The sequence below is a fragment of the Alosa sapidissima genome, chromosome 12 (assembly GCF_018492685.1).
Source record: "Alosa sapidissima isolate fAloSap1 chromosome 12, fAloSap1.pri, whole genome shotgun sequence".
NCBI classification, from domain to species: Eukaryota; Metazoa; Chordata; class Actinopteri; order Clupeiformes; family Clupeidae; genus Alosa; species Alosa sapidissima.
In genome coordinates this window covers 6,844,696-6,864,383 of record NC_055968.1, presented here as the reverse complement: position 1 = coordinate 6,864,383, position 19,688 = coordinate 6,844,696, and the positions used below count along the sequence as shown (strand labels likewise).

The 19,688-nt window shown below is 40.6% G+C and overlaps 2 protein-coding genes across 5 annotated transcripts in view; one reads left to right on the top strand and one right to left on the bottom strand.

The window, feature by feature from the left end:
• sec16b (SEC16 homolog B, endoplasmic reticulum export factor) overlaps positions 1-19,688 on the bottom strand; it is a 34,135-nt gene that overhangs the window by 11,124 nt on the left and 3,323 nt on the right. Inside the window, exons 1-13 of one of the 3 annotated variants that reach the window (XM_042111822.1) lie at positions 14,416-14,642; positions 13,289-13,609; positions 12,993-13,081; positions 12,426-12,528; positions 7,686-7,761; positions 7,203-7,320; positions 6,685-6,836; positions 6,417-6,478; positions 6,172-6,310; positions 5,643-5,888; positions 4,315-4,412; positions 774-855; positions 94-211 (exon numbers count right to left, since the gene is read on the bottom strand). In XM_042111822.1, coding sequence (XP_041967756.1) covers positions 94-211; positions 774-855; positions 4,315-4,412; positions 5,643-5,888; positions 6,172-6,310; positions 6,417-6,478; positions 6,685-6,836; positions 7,203-7,320; positions 7,686-7,761; positions 12,426-12,528; positions 12,993-13,081; positions 13,289-13,609; positions 14,416-14,423 — 1,612 coding nt within the window. In that variant the 5' untranslated portion in view covers positions 14,424-14,642. Of the gene's footprint in view, positions 1-93; positions 212-773; positions 856-4,314; positions 4,413-5,642; positions 5,889-6,171; positions 6,311-6,416; positions 6,479-6,684; positions 6,837-7,202; positions 7,321-7,685; positions 7,762-12,425; positions 12,529-12,992; positions 13,082-13,288; positions 13,610-14,019; positions 14,380-14,415; positions 14,643-19,688 lie in introns of those variants that run through there. The other 2 variants (XM_042111823.1, XM_042111824.1) reach the window with 2 other exon arrangements.
• gadd45ab (growth arrest and DNA-damage-inducible, alpha, b) lies at positions 16,079-18,897 on the top strand. Of its 2 annotated transcripts, none has more exons than XM_042111861.1 (4): positions 16,079-16,236; positions 16,912-17,013; positions 17,201-17,414; positions 18,040-18,897. In XM_042111861.1, exons 1-4 carry the CDS (start codon positions 16,187-16,189, stop codon positions 18,151-18,153), a joined length of 480 nt encoding a protein of 159 aa, XP_041967795.1. In that variant the 5' UTR covers positions 16,079-16,186; the 3' UTR covers positions 18,154-18,897. The 2 variants fall into 2 exon arrangements, with proteins under 2 accessions (XP_041967795.1, XP_041967796.1); XM_042111862.1 differs by lacking the exon at positions 16,079-16,236 and adding an exon at positions 16,297-16,842.

Below are 19,688 nucleotides of genomic sequence, written 5' to 3'. Positions count from 1 at the left end.
TTAAGGCCAAAACAAACCTCAGTAAAACAATTACATGGCATTTTCGTCAAGGTGAGACGGCGGCTCTTTTGTGAAATTCTGCCACACACATACCTAGCGTGTCTCCCATGGTAATGATAGCCCTGCGGTGAGTATCGCAATCCTCACTTTCGTTGGACAGCATGACGGACAAATGGGGCTTCCAGTCGCCCCACCTGTCACTCCCGCAGCACTGCCCACAAGAAATCAGAACTAACATAGAGCTAACTAACATGACATCATAGGGCACCATCAATCAAGGCTCTTTCTGGGTCAATGCTTTTCGGTTCTCTGTATTCAGGAAACATAAATGTTTGTTAGCTGTACCAGAGACTTTTCAATGAGGAGACACAGCAATCAAAGAATCTCGCATAGAAATGTATGGCAGTCGTCTACATTTCCGCCTCTTCCACCACTCAAAGTTGGTATGTGAATACATCGTGCCAATCATGAGGTATGTTGTGAATACATTGTGCCAATCATGTGTCGTGATCTCACAGCTGGAGTGAGGTTGGTGTAGCGAAGCCTTGTGCACGCACAGTTCTGCCCGAAATAGATGCCCGATAAGTGCCCAAAGTGTGTTGCAAAATGGCCGCCGAGTGGAGGAACTTGCCTAAAATGACTTTGGCTGTACAGGCAGTTTTTACCAGTAAAGGTTTCTGTATATTTAGTGAGGATCTATAGGGGAGAGGGGACACTCATGTTCGAATTTATAGGTGTCATGCTGTTATGAAGGTTAGTGGGCTTAGTGTTACCGTGGCAACGGTCGGGATTCTCTTGGACAGCAGCTGGAAGAGGGTTTGTAGAGGGTCACTGGGCGATAGACAGCCTGTAAATCTAAACACACACACACACATACTGTACATTACATACACACAGAGACACATTTATAGACACACACCCATGTCAGGCTTTTAATTATAAACATAGCTAAGATATTTAAATAGATTCACATATTTGCCAAAATTCACTGCAACTCTTCACTGATAGTCTCAAATATTGGTATGCACACAGATGTATACCAATAAAACCTACACATGTTATGCAACTCATTCAACAGACATCACAGAGATTGCTACCCAATCCGTCAAAATGCCCATTAAATGGTAGTGAAAAGAGCAGACATAAATAGTTTAAGCAGCAAGTGCATGAACAAGTCCGTCCACCTGCTCCTCCAACACACACATAAACACCCTGGAGGAGTGCCGGAGTCCTCCATCAGACCTTGCCAGCCATGTGCTCCTCCTACCTCAGACGCATAGAGGCCTTGCCTTATCCTCAGCATGAAGTCAGAGGTGTTGTATTACACGTTAAGTGATTCGCAGGAACTAGGGCCTAAGTAATATTAGCAGAGACAAGCTGTGTCTTATTTACAAAACATTAGAATGCCAAGCTGTGCCACAGCAAGTGTGCCCAAACCTGCCATGGGCAGTTTGGCTAAAGGAGATAAATTAAATTTAGACGTGACCTATTGAGGGAGCCGCGGGAGTCATTTACACCTGATATGCCTCAGAGACAGAACCCCCCATGTGCTAACAGATCGCAGAGTACAGTGGCGTGACAGAGACTCCCACACTAACCACTCCAGACGCGCCGCTCTTTGACGCACACACACGGAGAGGCATGGCACTGCTGTGGAAACTGAGAGGCCTCTGGGGGAACTTTAACACGGAGCAATCAATCAGTTAAAAACAGTTTTAGTTTGTAGATTATTTGTCTTAAAACCACATATTTAACTTTACAATAAATTCTATAAAAATAGTTACAGTACCCTCCATAATTATTGGAACCTCTGCTAATGTTAAAAACAGGTATAAAAAAATTATCTTTTGGTGATTTATTGTAATCTCACAATGAAAACAATGAGGGAAAATCCAACCTTGAAGGGAAGCAAATTTATTCTGAGAAAAAGGAAAGGGGAAAAAAAGAAAGAAATATTCTTAACAAAAACACATTGCCCACAATTATTGGCACCACTAGACAACTAGTCTTGTATACAAAATGCAACAGAAGCATTTTCCTATTTATATTCAACTTCTTTAAGTTAATCAGAGTGTCTATGGACTTTCAGAAGTAGTTCATTACTTTCTTTTGCATGGAAAATGAAAATAGGTATGAAAATAAAGTGACACAGGCTAAATCTTCTAGTCATTTTTCGACATGGAAAAGACAAGAGAATACAGTAAATTTAATTAAATAGATATGTTGACATTTCAGTCACTTTCAGTCAGTCGTGGAATGGCTATAAAACTAGGTAAAATGCATAGTAAGGAAAATGCTACTATTTACAGTTAAAACTATAATAATTAAAAGGTTCTAATCGACTAAAAATGTGACAAACATGCTTGGACAAAGACCAATGGTTATCTTGACCCCACACACAATATGGAGGATGGTAAGATAGGCAAAAGATATCCATTAGAACCACTGTTTGAGAGTTACAGAAAATCTTCAAAAGAGATCTCACTGCTATAGATTATTTAGAGGATGGTGTGCCAGGTAAAAGCCTTTATACAAATTTTTTCATTTCATCTGACAATAGACCACAATTCCAGACAATATCACTGTAGCATTCAGTAACTCCTGCCATTTACATTTTTAATTAAATGGCAGGAGTTACTGAATGCTACAGTGAGTAAATGGCAGGAGTTACTGAATGCTACAGTGATATTGTGTGGAATTGTGGTCTATTGTCAGATGAAATGAAAACTGCCCTCTATGGCAAGAAACACTTTAGTTGGGTTTGGCGTACATAGAAGAATGACTATACTGAAAAGAACCCCATGCCTAATGAGTTATTTGGTGGAGGGGCTGTGATATTGTAGGGCTGTTTTTTTATTCCCAAAGGCCTTGAGAACCTTATTAAGGTGCATGGAATCATGAACCCCAAGAAAAACCTGAAAATTTTCAATGGAAATCTGTCAACCTCTGCCAAGACACTAAAGGTGGGTCATGACTAGATCATTCATCAGGTCAATGAACCAAAACAAACATCCAGATTAAAGCAAAAATGGTTTACCAAACACAGAATATCAAGATTCTGCTATTGTCATCTCAGTCCCCTGATCTAAACTCTTTTGAGTAAAGATTTTGTAAAGACAAATGGTCTTAAATCCCTTGTTTTGTATTCTCCAACTTCTCAAGGGAGGCTTGAGAAAGTATTACAAGCAGGGATGCTAATAATTATGGGCAACGTGTTTTTGTTAAAAATATGTATTTCTTTATGAGATTTTCCTTTTTCTCAGAATAAATTTGCTTCCCTTCAAGGTTGGATTTGTCCTCATTGTTTTCATTGTGAGATTACAATAAATCACTAAAAAGATTACTTTGTATACCTGCAGTCAACATTAGCAGAGGTGCCAATAATTATTGAGGGTACTGTACGCCTCATTAAACATTAAAGATATACATTCTACAAGACACACAACAGTTCTAATGCTGTCTATTTACTGCTTGCAATCCCCATTACCCTTTTAATGTTAAGCAAGCTTTATCCTGACATATAGTCTATGTTGCATTACTGTCCATGCCTATGTCTATCTAAAGGGCATAAATCTTTTCCAGAATGTGTTTATGTCTTGAACACAGCAAGCCAGGCCACAAACCATCTGACCCCAAAATGTTATGGAGGTAGTACCTATCCATAGAGGGAAAGTGTACACTGCCGTTCAAACGTTTGGGGTCACTTAGACATTCCCATTCCACTCCATTACAGACAGAATACCAGAGATCAGTTGCATTGTTTTTTTTTTTAATCAGGGCAGCAGTTTCTTACATAATTGCAAAATGGTTCTCCAATCTCCAATGTTTTCTCAGTTAGCCTTTTAAAATGGTATCAGATTAGTAAACAGAATGTGCCTTTGGAACATTGGATGAATGGTTGCTGATAATGGGCATCTGTATACTTATGTAGATATTGCATTAAAGATCAGCCATTTCTTCATCGTCATTTACAACATTAATGATGTAGGGACATGGACAAAAGTGACTCCAAACTTTTGAACGGTAGTGTAAGGTGATCTGAAACTTCTACCTGAGATGTTGAGATCTTTGAGATGTTGGGTAAGTTATTAAACTGTTGTCATTGCAATGTCAAATTTGATCTATTATTTGTTTTTCATGTGATGTTTCTCGTTCAATTGAATTTATCCACCACTGTTCCAATTCAAGCCCAGAGGCCACTACATATCTTTTTTTTTTTCCAATAAACGTAATTCAACTCACTTGACCAGATGGTGGTTAAAATGTGAAGGTGTGTAGGTGTAGTGCAATGTTCAGCTGTTTTGTCCACTGTACCTGTTCAGGACGGTGGTGTATGCTCTGTTGTCCATCTTACTGGCCAGGAACAAGGCATGCCCCCACAGGCCACTCTTCATGGCCGACTCTAGAGCCTCCTGTAGGACGAGAGGGGGGGAGAACATTTATACTTACATAGGCATAGACTACATGTTTTAGTTACTGTAGTACATCAGTATGTGTGCTCACTGAAAACCGCAAGACTTTCATATTGTCGGCGCCCTCATAACTAGTTTAGCTTATGAGCAACAAAGATGACATGGGCCTCGAGTTATTGGGCCCCGAGGCAACATATTAAACAGAATTTACAGAATTTAACTTTGGGTTGCATGTGATTGGTTTAATTCACTTCAGAGAGGCCTCGCCCTCGGCAGTGGAACGGTGGCAACGCTGGCGTAACGCTAGGGTTGATTAAGCTGAGCGTTGAACTTGGTTCAACTTTCAAAGCGCAACGCAAGCGTATTCAATTGACAAACCGTTTCTGTTGCTTAGGAACGAGATAAAATTTATTATTGTCTGAGCGTTGTGTTACATTTGCAGCTGCCGCTTGCCGCTGGCTGATGTGATGCCCGCCTTACAGGAGCTTCAAACCAAAATACTGGACTAAACTAGGAGTAATTACAAATATGAAAAGGACTATTTAAAAGAGTAGTAATAGAATTGTGGAGTAATGCCCAGTAATTAGACAACACTGTAGCTGTTAAATGTCTACTGGGGTTGTTGTTGTTAAATTGGCTATTGGCCTTTGAGGTCAACCTCCCTTAGGAGTCTGGAGTGATTCCCTTGTCCATGACTTCTGAGGTCAACTTCCCTTGGGAATCTGGAGTGATAATAGTTTTTCTTTATCATGACAACTCTTTTTTTCTTTATCTCATGTAATCCTTCAAGAATAGCCTGTTTAGTCCTATAAATATCGGTAAGACTTTGTCTACGACAGACTTGTTGCTCTCATGCTTGCCTAGGATGCTTGTGTGTTTGTAACCTGTCTCCGGCGTCGTGAACAAAGCTTTGTACTCTGCCGTACGTACCACAGAATAGTGATGATTATTAAAATGAATGTTATAATAATAATCACAAGTTGCTGATAATTGTAATAGTAATAATAACAATGACAGTTGTGTACTGTCATAATAATTATAAGTGTAAAAAATTAAATCAATGTTATTTTTTTCAGAATCCTAGTTATGGAACTTATAGTTATCATAGTCATTAAATACACATTATCACCCAATGATAATGATGGACATGATGAGTAAGAAAATTATGAATTTAAAGTTGATTAGAAGGATGATGAAGATGATGATGGTGGTGATAGTGATGACAGAGACCTTCTTCCTCCCGGAGAGCAGCAGCTGTGTGTAGCTCCTCAGAGCCTCCTCTGTGGAGTCAGCAGGGCAAGCCGTGGGGTTCCCCGTCAGCAGGTCCGCTGTGTCCAGGGGCTCTTCCTCTGGTGGGGGCCTGTCGGTTAGGTCGATGAGGCTGGCCTCGTTGCCCTGCCCATCAGACCCCTCACAGGCACCCAGGGAGATGGTGCCTCGCGTCAAGAGCTCTGCGATGTCAGACCCCACGATTCTCTGAGCAAGGGTTAAGAATATATTAAGACATTGAGGTGGAGATAGCCAACCTGATAAATACACACAACTGTCCTGATGTATTTAATTAAACCAAAGTAACAGGTTATACATATTCAAACTCACTTCAAACTTGCACCAAGAAACAAACTTTGATTCTGCATTTGTATATTTCCGTCATTCATACACACAATTACAGACAAATGTTTCAATTTTCAAGTCTTTTAAAACATTGATCTCCCACTCCAGTGTAGAAGCCTGTAACTGTATTGAGTGGAACACTTACCCCATTCTGTCTGCAGAGCAGTACCAGCAGGTTCCACAAGAGGGCAGCAGAGGGAGCATCTTGCAGTGTGTCATCCTTCAGACAGGCCTCTGCCCTCTGCAGAGCAAAGGTGATGACCTCCACCTTGTGCAGGTCTGGCCTGGGAGGAGATAAATGGATATGTGAGCAGACGCGTTGGGTCAACTTATTATTATGACAACTGATGTTTGCTGTGCTATCCAAGAGATGAGGCACTGTGGTGGTACCTGGCCAGAGGTCCAGGGAAGGCTCGCATGTCCTTTTGTTCCTGAGACTCTCCAAGGATGACCTGGGAGAATTTTATCGAACAACTCATAATAACCCATATTAACACAAAACCTCCTAGCCCATGTAGTAACTCATTATTTCCTTATATTTTGATACTATTTCCATTGCTCTACAAACTTCTAAATCTCAAAACCTCAAGTCAGAACATACTATGCCAAGCACTTTTCTCCTCTGACCAGAGACACTATGACTACAAGGCTCCCATACCTCCAGGCTATGAAATTCCACCAGGGCCCGTTCGCCATCTGAGGCGATAGCAGAGCTGACCCGGATCAGCTGTCCAGCCGGACCAAAGCTGACCAGTGCATGAGGGAGAGTATACTTCAGCGGAGCAGTCAGCTGGGGCACAATCTCTGGCTCTGAACACAAACAGCATATTTATACACTTTAGCAGGAATTTTATATATACACTTTTATTTATGAATTTAAGTTGTTTTAATGAAAAGCTTCTGCTAAGTAACCATAATCATAACTTTATGTCAGATGAGATGATGGAGACAGACTTTGTGTGATGCCAAGTTGCCAACCCTATGGCAAGCAACAGTATATCTGGTCTGGTTCTGTTCAGAACTGAATCAGAGAGTGATCAGTTCTAGAATAAGGCTGGCACCACTCTACCAGATATTGATAATCAAGCAGATTACAATGGATGCCATGCTTACACTACAGTTTGAAAATCCTAACCGATTTCTAAATCGAGTTGCGATACAGGCATGATGACTGACCTAAATAGGACTGTGGGATGGGATCGCTCTCCTCTGCCCCATTGATATACTGGCTGAGCTCAGTACTGCTGGAGGACAGACCTGAGGCCTTGGAGCTGGCCAGCACACCTGGCTCACACTGGGGACATCATAAGTGAAATGAAAGATCTTCAGTTGAGATTAAACATGCTGTGTGAAAGATGCTTACAGTTACAATTGATGTAACTGAAAAACCCAAACCGAAAACTAATCAGTAGAGAAGAAAGTGGTGGCATTTTCTTTGCATCAGGAGAGTATTGCATTAAAATAATAGGTGATACCTCAGAATCATTGACTGACACACAATGAGGCTAAATACTTATGTTACACTTTGGCTGTTTCCAAAATGCCATATTACTGTACAATTTACTGCAAATGACTTACTGCTTTTCTGTCACAAGTATACAAGCAGTGTTAAGTTTGCCATTTATGAAACAGCCTGCCACTGTCAGGCCAGGTGTGTACCTCCTCACTCTTCCTCCTGTAGTGACCCTCTGATTGGCTGTAGTCGTACTGTGAACTCTCCCCTCTTTGGTCATAGCTGCAAATAGTGTAATCCAACAGGCAGTGATGTTAGTCTCTAATCAATCTTACTGTATATTCACTCATGTGGCGAGGGCTTTTAACAAATGGGGAACATCACTTCAGCTTTAGTACAGAAGTGCAGAGAACACTTATTACTTAATCTATTCAATATGACAAATGCAAGAAGAACGCAGCTACAGGAATGGAACATGCAAATAAAGAAGTGTGAATTAAGCATAGTTGTAGTAGCTCTTTGTACTGTTGATACTATACATGCAACTATCTAAAAGGCCAAAAGAATTAGTCACCAGCAGAGGTGTCAAGTAACGAAGTAGAAATATATAGACAAACATACAAGGGTTATTGCCACTAAGCCTGCCCTGGGTACACCAATTGTCTTGTCCGGTTATCTTATCTTACATCCGTTGCCCTCACAGATTCCTGCAGCTAAGCTTAGATGTACATTCCATTCCAATAAAGGTGATTGATAACATGCCTCTGAAGTTTGACTTTTTGCACCATTAATACTTATCGGCAATTAGTCATCATATCTTCGGCTCCATGAAACACATGTTAATGCTCAATACTACACATATTATGGTTCTTTAATGTATTTGCATTGTACTAAAATATGTGGCTGAAACAGGTAGCTAGTGCATCCCAAATGTTAATATAACATTATAGTCATTATAGCCTTTAGGAAAATGTTAGTGCACTATGAACCCCTGTTAGACAAGTGCTATTTCAAGAAAAAGTCCTTGTATATGGGTCTAGAGGCATTTCTTAGTAAAAGTTGGGAACAGGACTTTTTATCATAATTAACATGTGCTGAATCCAACTAGCCCTGTTCCCAAGCAGAATTTTGAGTTTTTGACCATCTAATTAGCATAAACAAAATGGCTGCCAAAATGGCGATTTTGGGCACTTTCTTCGGACGGGCATCATTATAACCATGTAAATAAATTAATATTGTTCACATCTGTGCATCTCAGAAATCTCCCGTGGGCAATAAATAAAAAAGTAAAGGCTATGAAAAATATAAAAATGCAACAAAAAAAAAAACTATTATTATGCTAATTAGCCTTATTATACTCTTGACTATGTTTACAGTCCTCTTTGGCAAAGAGTGTGGCCTAACTTCATTGGTAAACATCTTCTTCGTGGTGGGTGGACACATGTTTGGAGTTTAAAATCATTGGAGTTCCTTTGAACTAATCACGAACAACCGTTAACTACCTGTAACAAGTGTAATAAAGTGTGTACATTTATAAATATAAATAGAAAACTATGGATGGGATAGGGGCAAAATGTTCGCCTCCTTGTTGTCCCTGTGAAGGTTGCCATCGACATGGACACCTCAACAGGCACAGGCAAGGAGGCACGGGGGGGAACAGTGATGCGTTGGCAGTTTTCACCATCCTCTGCCGTGCTTTCCAGTCGGAGGCAGAGCCATACGCGTAGATTACGGGGGGATATGTCCCCACCACTATTTATAATTTGAATTTTGTCCCCACCACTTCTAAAAATGTCCAAACCAATTGCGACCGAAAAAATCCCCACATACCAAAATCATCGAGTCTAAACCATGCGATAGGCGCGCACAATCACATCCTCACAGCATGCACACCTGCCTGGATATGTGTGGAGTAGTGTTGCGTGGTTAAGGTTTTTTAACATCTGCACCCACCCGACCCGTCAGGAGCGTCGATCCGCACCCACCCGACCCTCCAGTCATTTAATGCCTGCTAGAGTTGACTGTGGTTAGGAATGCCAGTGACAGGATGCAATGCCTAATAATCTCACTGCCTACAGCATAACTGCTAACAGTGCGCCTAGGCCTACTGTTAAACACCTGAAAAAATATTAAGCTGCTGTTTTCTTTTCATGACGAGCACTAGGCTAAGTTTGAATGATTTATAACTGAATGTACCGTTGCGTTTTTAAGCGCCAGAACTGCTTATCACATCGTGTGACAAAGTTTACACCAATCATCATCTTCTAATGTATCCTTATGTTGAGATGTCCATTCTCTTTGCCCTAGGATATCATTTGTGTGTGAAGCATGTTTCAATTAAGACAGCACACAAGCTATTTTTATTGTTGTAATATTGAATGATTTCATGAATAAATTGTAGGCTACGCACAGTTTACATAGCCTAGGCTATAGGCACATTGTTTTTTTTTTTGTCGGTTCGGGTCAGGTTCGGGTAGTTAATCAGTGCATATTTTTGAGGGTCGAGTGGGTGCAGATCGACTCTCCTGACGGGTTGGGTGGGTGCGAATGTTAAAAAACCTTAACCGGCGCAACACTACTGTTGAGCATATTGTAATGCAGAGTTGAATGGATGAATAGCTTACATAAGGGTACCCCGCATTTTTCAAACCACACTCAAGCTTATGGTTATTGTCCCCACCACTTCTAAAAACAAACTGACGCCCTTGGGCAGAGCAGTTGCCACCATACTGTGACACAGTTGGTGAGGATGCTCCCAATGGTGCAGCGGTAGAGGTTTAGAAGTTCACCAGGATCTGAGGAGAGAGGTTGTGTTCTTTAGTCTCCTCAGGAAGAAGAGATGCTGGTGAGCCTTCTTGATCAAGGTAGAGGTGTTGAGGGTCCAAGAGAGGTCCACAGAGATGTGGACACCCAGAAACATAAACTGGTGACATGCTCCACCTCAGTCCTGTTGATGAGGATGGGGCTTTGTGTGCTAGCTTTTGACTTCCTGAAGTCCACAATGAGGTCTTTGGTCCTCTTGGTGTTGAGTGCCAGGTTGTTGTTGGTGCTCCACGATGTTAGGTGGTGGACCTCCTCCCTGCAGGCTGTCTCATTATTGTTGCTGATGAGAGCAATCACCGTAGTGTTGTCTGCAAACTTGACAATGGTGTTAGAGCCATGTACAGATACAGTTGTAGGAGAAGAGGGAGTAAAGGAGGGCTCAGCACACGCCGGTGTTCAGGGTGAGGGTTGAGTGGGTGAGGTTTTCTAATCTAACAGACTGCGGTCTGTTGGTTAGGAAGTCCAGAATCTAGTTTCAGAGGGAGGTATTGATGTCCAGTTCACTGAGTTTGGTGATCAGTTTGGAGGGGATAATGGTGTTGAATGCTGAACTGAAGTCAATGAACAGCATTCTCACATAGGTGTTGCTATTGTCAAGGAGGGACAGGGCGGAGTGAATTGCCGTAAAGATGGCATCCTCTGTGCTCCTGTTCTGGCAAATTCTCTAGCACTATACACTGCAAACAAAATCTACCTCTGGGTACAAATAAAGTAACTTGAACTTGAACTTGCAGTAGTTATAAAGTTATTCATCTAGCTATTCACAGGACATTCAATCATTTTACTAACACATATGTTATGAAGAAATATGGATAACACTTTATGGTAAAGGTACATGAATTATCATGAATTCATGCATGAATTAATTCATGATTTATGCATTACTTCATTCCTTTATATCCTATGAATCATCAGAAATTGACATGAATTCATATACTCTCATTCATGATGACCTCATGTATGAACAACACATCAACTAAAGCATTAGGTGTGATAGGTATATCATTATGATTTATGATTTTTTAAGCATGATCATCATGATTACATGAATTTTAGGATAATTCATCAAAAATTCATCATGTCTTTGGCCCCTCAACTAAAGTAGTGAATAATGACATGTGTTTAGAGAACTCCAAAGTTATGTTCAAATCAGAATTTGAGCGGTGATGACCACATTTTTGGCAGAAAAATAAAGTCATGATCATGGTTAATACATCATAATTCATAATGATGAATTATGCCCACCGTACCTAATATTTTAGTAATGTGTTCATGTATGAGGTCACAAATGACAAACTATGAACTCAGTAAATTCCTGATGATTAATTAGATATTAATGAATGAAGTAATCATACATAAATCATTAATTAATTAATGTACCCTTACCATAAAGTGTAACTTACTCCGAGACTACATACATTACCAACCTAATTCGCTTCAATTATGTAAAATGTAATGTAAATCAGGTTTTAATATAATACTAGATTGTTTTTAGGCATAATACTAGATTTTTTTTCTTTTTTCACAGCCTGTATCCTTGATCTATTGGCCAAGGGAGATTTCTGTGAACAATATGAATTAATTTACATGGTATAATGACATCCGCCCAATGAAAGTGCCCAAAATCGCCATTTTGGCAACCATTTTGTTAAATGCTAATTAGATGGTCATTAACTCAAAATTCAGCTTGGGAACAGGGCTAGTTGGATTTAGCACACCTTAATTATGTTAAAAAGTCCTGTTCCCATCTTTTACTAAAAAATGCCTCTAGGAAGCACATATCTCAAAAATATCACCTGTCTATGTGGCTAAGCTTAAGCTTAAGTTTTTGTTAATGGCATTTTTTCCCATTACATTACTTTTACTTTTATACTTTAAGTCGTTTTTTAAAACCAGTACTTTTACACTTTTACTTAAGTAAAAGGCTTGGATTGATACTTCAACTTCTACAGAAGTCTTTTTTAAACCCTAGTATCTATACTTCTAATTGAGTAATGAATGTGAATATTTTTGACACCTCTGGTCTCCAGTCACCAGTGCTATGTGTACAGTAACTGTTGTTCCCACAGAAGCACCGGACATCAAATCACTAGGTTATGTATGCCTGAAGAAGTTCAAATGACCTGTGGCATTCTTGGTATGGCAGTCCACCCCAGTCCTGGCCATGGCTTTTGTCAGGAGGAGGGTTTGTCCTCCACTGGTCATGAGATGACCATCCACCGGCATCTGTATTTATATCATTCACATTAATCATTAACAAAGAATCAGACGAAGACTCAGCTTTAATGGCCAAGTGCATTCCCACGTACAAGCAATTAGATTCCCGGCTGCTGGTGTCCCTTTAACATTATAGACAATATTAATGGACAGTAGGCCTATGTATAACATGTATTTTGTACATACAGTGCCCTCCAGAATTATTGGATTCTTTTTGGATTACTGGATTATTTTTGTTAAAAATATTAATTTCTTTATTAGGTATTTTTGTTTCTCAGAATAAATTTGCTTTCCTTCAAGACATTGTTTTCATTGTGAGCATGATAAATCACCAACAGATGATTTTTTTAATACCTGTTTTTAGAGAACTCTACCAGGGGTGCCAATCTTTCTGGAGACACTGTACAACAGCCAAAAAAAGGATAAATTATAATTTATGTGTGCATTACTCTGACATCCGGCTGTGCTAGTACCTGGATGTTGATAATGTTGGCCTCTGTGATGGTGGTCATAGTACGCATAGGGGTCTCTGTATTCCCAGTATGAGTAGTCATATCCCTGCCTGAGAGAGCACAAGAGACCTTTATCCATAGAGCACCTGATAATAATGAACCGAATAATACAACACCAACAGCAGCCATTTTTTCCGTCACATTTCAAACGAAAGCAGCACTACCACTAAAGTCTTAAGATATCAATCAATCCATTATTTTGAGTGAGCATCTGTAATGTTACTCTCACAGAGAACAGCTGTTCAATTGAGACTGACCTGGAAAAGGGTCGAGAGTGTGGATGACCGTATCCTGGCCTGTAATATGGGGCACTGCCATGGGTCACATCTGGCCTGGCTGGATAGTGAGCGTATCTGGGGTCCACAGCAGACCACGGTCGCTCTCTCTCTCTGGGGTCCATATGAGGGTAAGGTCCTGGCCCTGTGGGGTGAGAGGGTCTGGGGTAGTCGTCTCTGGGGCGATGATGCTGCTGGTGCGTCTCTCTGTCCTGGTGCTGCCAGCTGTCACCTCTAGAAGCCATGGTCAGATCAGCAGCACCAAGTCTGGTGGCAATAGTCACTGAGGCGGTCACTGGTGGCCTAAAAAGTGGAAAATTCGAACCATTGTATGTGTTATGAGTAGGCTAAACTCTCCAAAGTATTTTTCTGGTCTTACATGATAATGAAAATGAAACTAAAGAAAGAAAGTCTGGCCTTTTATTCTAGTTAGTGTAAAGTTTAGTTCGTTTCTACTTAGTTAAAATGATCCAAATTAGATTTAGGTTTAGGAAAAAGTAGCCTAGCCTACTCTGCTGTATAGCCTACGCTTTACTGTAGACATTTTAGACTATCTTCTGATAACATAGAGGTCAAAGTACTAGCATTCATTATATCGTCTCATACTAAAACGCCACATTATATCTGATGAAAAATATCTAATTAAATATTGTCAAATACTGTAAAATCTTTCATCGAGAAAGTAAAAGTTACTACTAGGCTATACAACTCACTTGAATCAAGTCGCTCCTTGTTGCAGTCAAAGTGCATCTGCCACATCATTTATTGGAAATCACAACTGTGTGTCAATCAATCAACTGAGATGACCTCTTAGTTTCCAGTCCGTTCAAAGAGCGAAGTACAAGATTATGCCTTCCTGTCTCAGCAAATAGGCTACTTTTCAGCGATCCTATTAATAGCACAACAGGTATGATAGGCTACATATATCTTTATGGCATAAGCCACATAGCCTATCATCTCGCCAGTTGTGATGTGTGTGAGTTGGGCGGGATGACAATAGACCGTTACACCCTATGGAGAGTAAACATCTTGTGCCTCGCCCAGACTCAGAGAGAAACGCCTAAGAATGACATATGTGTATAATGAAACGTCGTGATTTAGTTACTTACATACACATTCCTAATTTAAAGTTGACACCGCGTTGTGTTTTTCATTTGCACTCATTCCCATTTTTGGAAAGTGAAAAGGGATGCCACGTTGTGCGGAACTACACCGACTTGCTCGTCATACCGAGCCATAATATTCTCTGCAAAAAAAGGAAAAACTTTTAAGGCGGTCTTTAGTGTTCTCCATGTTGAAGAGGGAATGTGGGTCTCTTTCTGCGAGGCAACAACCTGCAGAGTACAGACAAGTTCACTGGCGGTCTGACAGACCCACTTTTATACACAGCTTCGAGTGAGGTAAAGCCAGAAAAGTGGGTTAGATGCGACTAGTTAGTGCGCAATGCACTGTGTAGCCTAGTCTACACAATGAATTAGACGATGACGCATTGATAGAATGTCCCTGTCATGTAACATAGCCTAGGCCTATAATGATTCTCCACTGAATACACATAGCATAGCATGCATGATTCGTGGGCTGGTGACTAAAAGGCTCCGAAAACAATTGACTATAAAATAAACGGTAAATGACAAGAACCATTTTTTTTTTCGAGAATGGCCTGAATGCAGAGAGAGCCATGGCCAGTTTTCCAATAGATTCACCTGTAGCGAAATAATACCATTTGACAACAGCAGAGAAGTTACTATCCAGGGGTGCGTTTCCCAAAGTTGCTAACCTGTTAGTTAGTAACTTAGTTAGAAACTATGATTTTGGGAAACGTGCCGTAGGCCTAGGCTAGCCTACTCCGTCAATCTATATGCATGAAAGTCTTTTCTACTTATGTAATTAATATGACAACTAGGCTACAGTGCTGCCTACCAAAAGTTAACACCTTTAACATCCTTCTACATCTACTTTCATCATGCATCGGAGGAAAATACGAGGTGGGTAAAAAAAGGATCTGTATTTCTGCTCGAAACCTACATTTATCGGCCAAGATAAAGTTTGTTTATCTGACAAACCATTACATCTGCATGAATTAAACCAAATTGAATTCAAGTTATTAGCTGAACAATCGCTAATGTATTAAGCATAAAAGGTACCTGCGGTTGCGTTGGATTTAGTGGTAGGCTAATATATATATAAATATATATTTAAAAAAAACAACAGTTTAAAATAAAATAAAATAATAATAATAAAATATATTATATATATATTTTATTATATATATTATTTATTTATTTATTTATTTTTTAAAACTGCGGAGGGCGGCTCTGGTGCGCTTGCCTACGATGCTACGAAAATCCACACGATGTCGCTGTGACATTAGCGTGTGGTGAGAGCTGCGTGTCAGTAAAACTGGAAGGGTCGCATATGTCAGGCTACCTGTTGCAGAGCATTTTAACTGACTTGATCCACAATTATTCAAGCCTACAAGCTTTCAAACAAACAACGCTGAGGCGATTGACGCTCACACAACTAAAACTGCTTTATTTTTCCCGCATGAAGTTGAATATCCTAAAAGAATCTACCACAAGATTTTGCAAATTGGGACTTTTCACGCATTACTTAAAGATAAAGAATATGATCAAGAGTTTATGTGAGAGTCAGGCAACAGAGGGCGCTGAGCATAGTTACAGGCATGCTACAGGTTACGGTCTGATTTTGAGTGGCCAATCAGCGTTGACTATGCAAATAAGTGGCGCTAGAAACTTGCCTGCATTTCTTTTAACATTCAATTTCTGGAGTTCCACTGACGACGTTCCCACGGTGCTGGCGCAAAAGGAGTACTACGCGTTTCACAGCAGGGACATCATAGCGCTACCGGAATTTTACCCGATGTGCAATATGACTTTTGAAGAACCTTGTGGAGATAACGCCATTGAAAGGTACTTTATTATTTCATACGGCCTTGCATGTCATCTATAAGTGCAGTATTTGAAGTTTTGTTGTATGTTACGTGCAATACATTGATAGAAAAACCTCTGCAGCAAGTTATGATCAATGTGGCCAAGCATCTTGGTGATACCTAACGTCAATTTTAGCTAACGTTACGTTCTTGACGTTTTCGGCTTGAGAGTTGCCCATTTCGCAGTTGTCATGCAACGTTGCTGAAGTCACTTAACACATGGGAAACATTTCTGACCGTTTACGTGGACTTTTTGTTAGTAAGTTATCTTGCCGGCTAGCTTGCCTAATTAGTTGAAATGGCAAGGCATTCTTCTATCGCTCGTGACATGCCTGCCGAACGTTACCAGGCAGTTCGGTGGGTAAAGGTCTTTGGTCAACAGCTAATTAGCAAGCTACGCAAACTTCTCTTCTAAATTGACGTCTGACCCTCGACAGTAACGTTATCATTTTGCAGAATTTTCTATCGATGGATTAACGTTCCTGACAGAATTTGGCTGCGGTGTTTTTTTGTGCATGGTGCTTTCTCAACTAACTTCAGCGGAGTCTGACGGAGTTTTTCATAAGTTTTTGTGCGGCTTTCATAGGTAGTTAGCATCATCCATTGTCCTTAGTCAGGTGTTGGCAAACAAACTAACAGATATTCATTTCTACAGAATGGATTCCGTGGCAAGGGCGGTGGAAGATGTCCTCAGCGCTGCATTACCTCAGGGTTGCATCACTGTAGGAGTATACGAGGCGGCAAAGTCCCTGAATGTGTAAGTATGAATATCATGTCACGTTAATACACTTTTTTTCTAAAAATGTACATTGTTTGCTTGAGTGCTTTGTTGCTTCGCTTATGCATACTGACCTCGACATATTTGTAGTTAAATTGAAAATAAAAACCTTCTGTGTTTGCTAAAGTCACGTCTAATTTGCTCTAATTTTGACTCTTATCATTAGGGACCCCGACAATGTGGTTTTATGTCTCTTGGCTACTGACGAGGAGGATGTTCAAGACGTTGCACTTCAGATTCACTTCACCTTGATCCAGGCATTCTGCTGTGAGAATGACATCAACATCCTGCGTGTGAACAATATGCAACGTCTGGCAGAGATCCTTGGGGGAATGAAACCAGGAGGAGAGCCAATGGACCTACACTGTGTTTTAGTCACTGTAAGTACGGTTTCTCTATGATTAAGTCTGCGTTTGTGACAGAATGATTTATTCTCTGCTGACTTTTACAGTTAAATTAATGCTTTTCAGTAGTAGGATCAGATAGAGTTAAGTCACACCAGAGTCAATGATGTGACATCCAAAACTGCACAGTTACCAGAGGCAATTGCAGCTCCCCAGTTGCAGCCCTTTGAAGATGGTTAAAAGTCCATCTCGGCTGATTGAAGTTGTTAAACGTTTCCTGATCTATGAGGGTCTCTGATGTGGAATTCCTTGCTGTCTAGTGCAGCAGTAAATTGGCAGCCGTGCTGACTGATCTGATTCCAGTTAGCGAAATTTTGCGGCTGGCCTTGGCAGATTTCATTGAACTTCCTGTGGGGTACTTCTGCAAACAGCAGTTCCAGGAAGAAAAGCTCTAAAGCAACCAGCAGTTGCACACTAGAAAATGTAATGAATGCAAAAAAAGAGCCTAGTGGTTGGTCAAGCAAGCAAATGAGCATATCTGACTAAACATGTAGCCTACAGTCTATGCTAATTCTATGTTTAGATCTTATTTTAAGTTTGTTTGACTATGGCATATGCATGGTTATCACTGTGAGACTAATTTGAGTATTTGTTCATGAAGAATCCCCAGTCATCCACGTGGAAAGACCCAGCCCTGAGTAAACTGAACAGATTCTGCAGAGACAGCCGGGTTCTAGACCAGTGGGTGCCCGTTATCAACCTCCCTGAGCGATGATCAAGAATGAGAACTGCACACTGTTTACTTTTTTAAAAGTATTGCACTAGATGATGTGTCTGATGCCTCCAGTCCAAAGGATCCCTCCGAACAGCCCCTGCACTGGCTGGGAAGATGAATGACAAGCATCAACAAGACAAAAGAACAGTTGGACTTGACTGTCAAGGGTGTGGACTTAATGCATAATCGGAGCAGATGCAGTCCCAGGACCTGTTCAGGAAGAATGACTCCGCAGTATGCTGAACTGCCAGGGAATGATATTGTCCACCATTTGCCGGGAAAAGGGACTGTGCTACAGGAAACCGAATCATGTGAATGCTCACCGGCACGTGGTGAGCACGAGAAGGGGGTGTTTTTTTTTTTTTATATATATATAATTCAAGGAGGTTCCTAACCGGGCAGGCTTCAAGAACTGGGGCAAAAGGAAATGGATTGTACTCTGCCTTGCAGGCAAGTCTCTGTTGTGAGGAGTACTGAGAGTTGCTTTACTGGATACTCTGGAATTTTTGAGAACAGCTTTTAACTTATGTTGTTTTTGTCCTTTCATGAGTTACTATTTAAAAAAAGGGAAGATGTTCTACACCTCTTAATAAGTTTAGGAAGTACATGTATTGACCTATTCCTTAACATCCATTTAGTGAAAAGAAATGTTGGTTTGTGTTAATATATTTAATTTAATGAATTGTATTTATGTTGCTGTGTTCTCCACACTTGTATTAGTATGGAATAAATAGTTGAACCTGATATCTGTTTCTGATGTGTAATTTGAACCAAGTGTGCAGTATACTAATGTACTCGTTGACTCGTTTGACCATGTGAAGCAAGTGATGGGGTCAGTTGCTGGTAGAGTGCCCTGCTACACACAACGCTCAATTTGCTTCAAACCTAGTGCCCTGCCCTGACTCACAACAAAGTAACCAGCTGCATAAACACACAAACACTTGACATTGAACTGTCAGCACAAAAATGTCAACATGACCAGGAAAACAATCATGAGGACCGTGACATGACTGATACACTCTCCAGGCAAAGGGTCATGCTATCTACTGCTTGTTTCTAGGAACTGAGACCACATCAGCGCTAGTGCGACAGATTAGCATATGTGTAGTTAGCTTTGCTCCTTTGAGCGGTTTAGTCTGATCAGAAGACATACATGTTCATAAAATGTCCTATCATAGACTCATTGTAGTTGTGATTTAAAGGTGACACACCAGGCAATGAGAGGTGTGAAGAGGTCCTTCTCTTGTACCTGCAGGTGCTTTGGAATAACACCTCAAACCAGCTGGGAGGGTGTAGGGGGGCATTCCATGTGCGCTCTGTGGTTTGAAAGAGGAGGGTGTGACATTACCTCTTATGCCCTGCCAACTGAATAAACAAAAAACAACACTAATGGAAGCTGTATAAACAGCTGGGTGCTGATTTGTGCAATATCAGAGTTCATAAGAGGGTCGTTTCTTACTCCCAAAAAGCCCAATTATTGGAAGGGATGTCCAGAATATCAACATTTCCAGTAACAATGGTTTAGCATTCCTTTG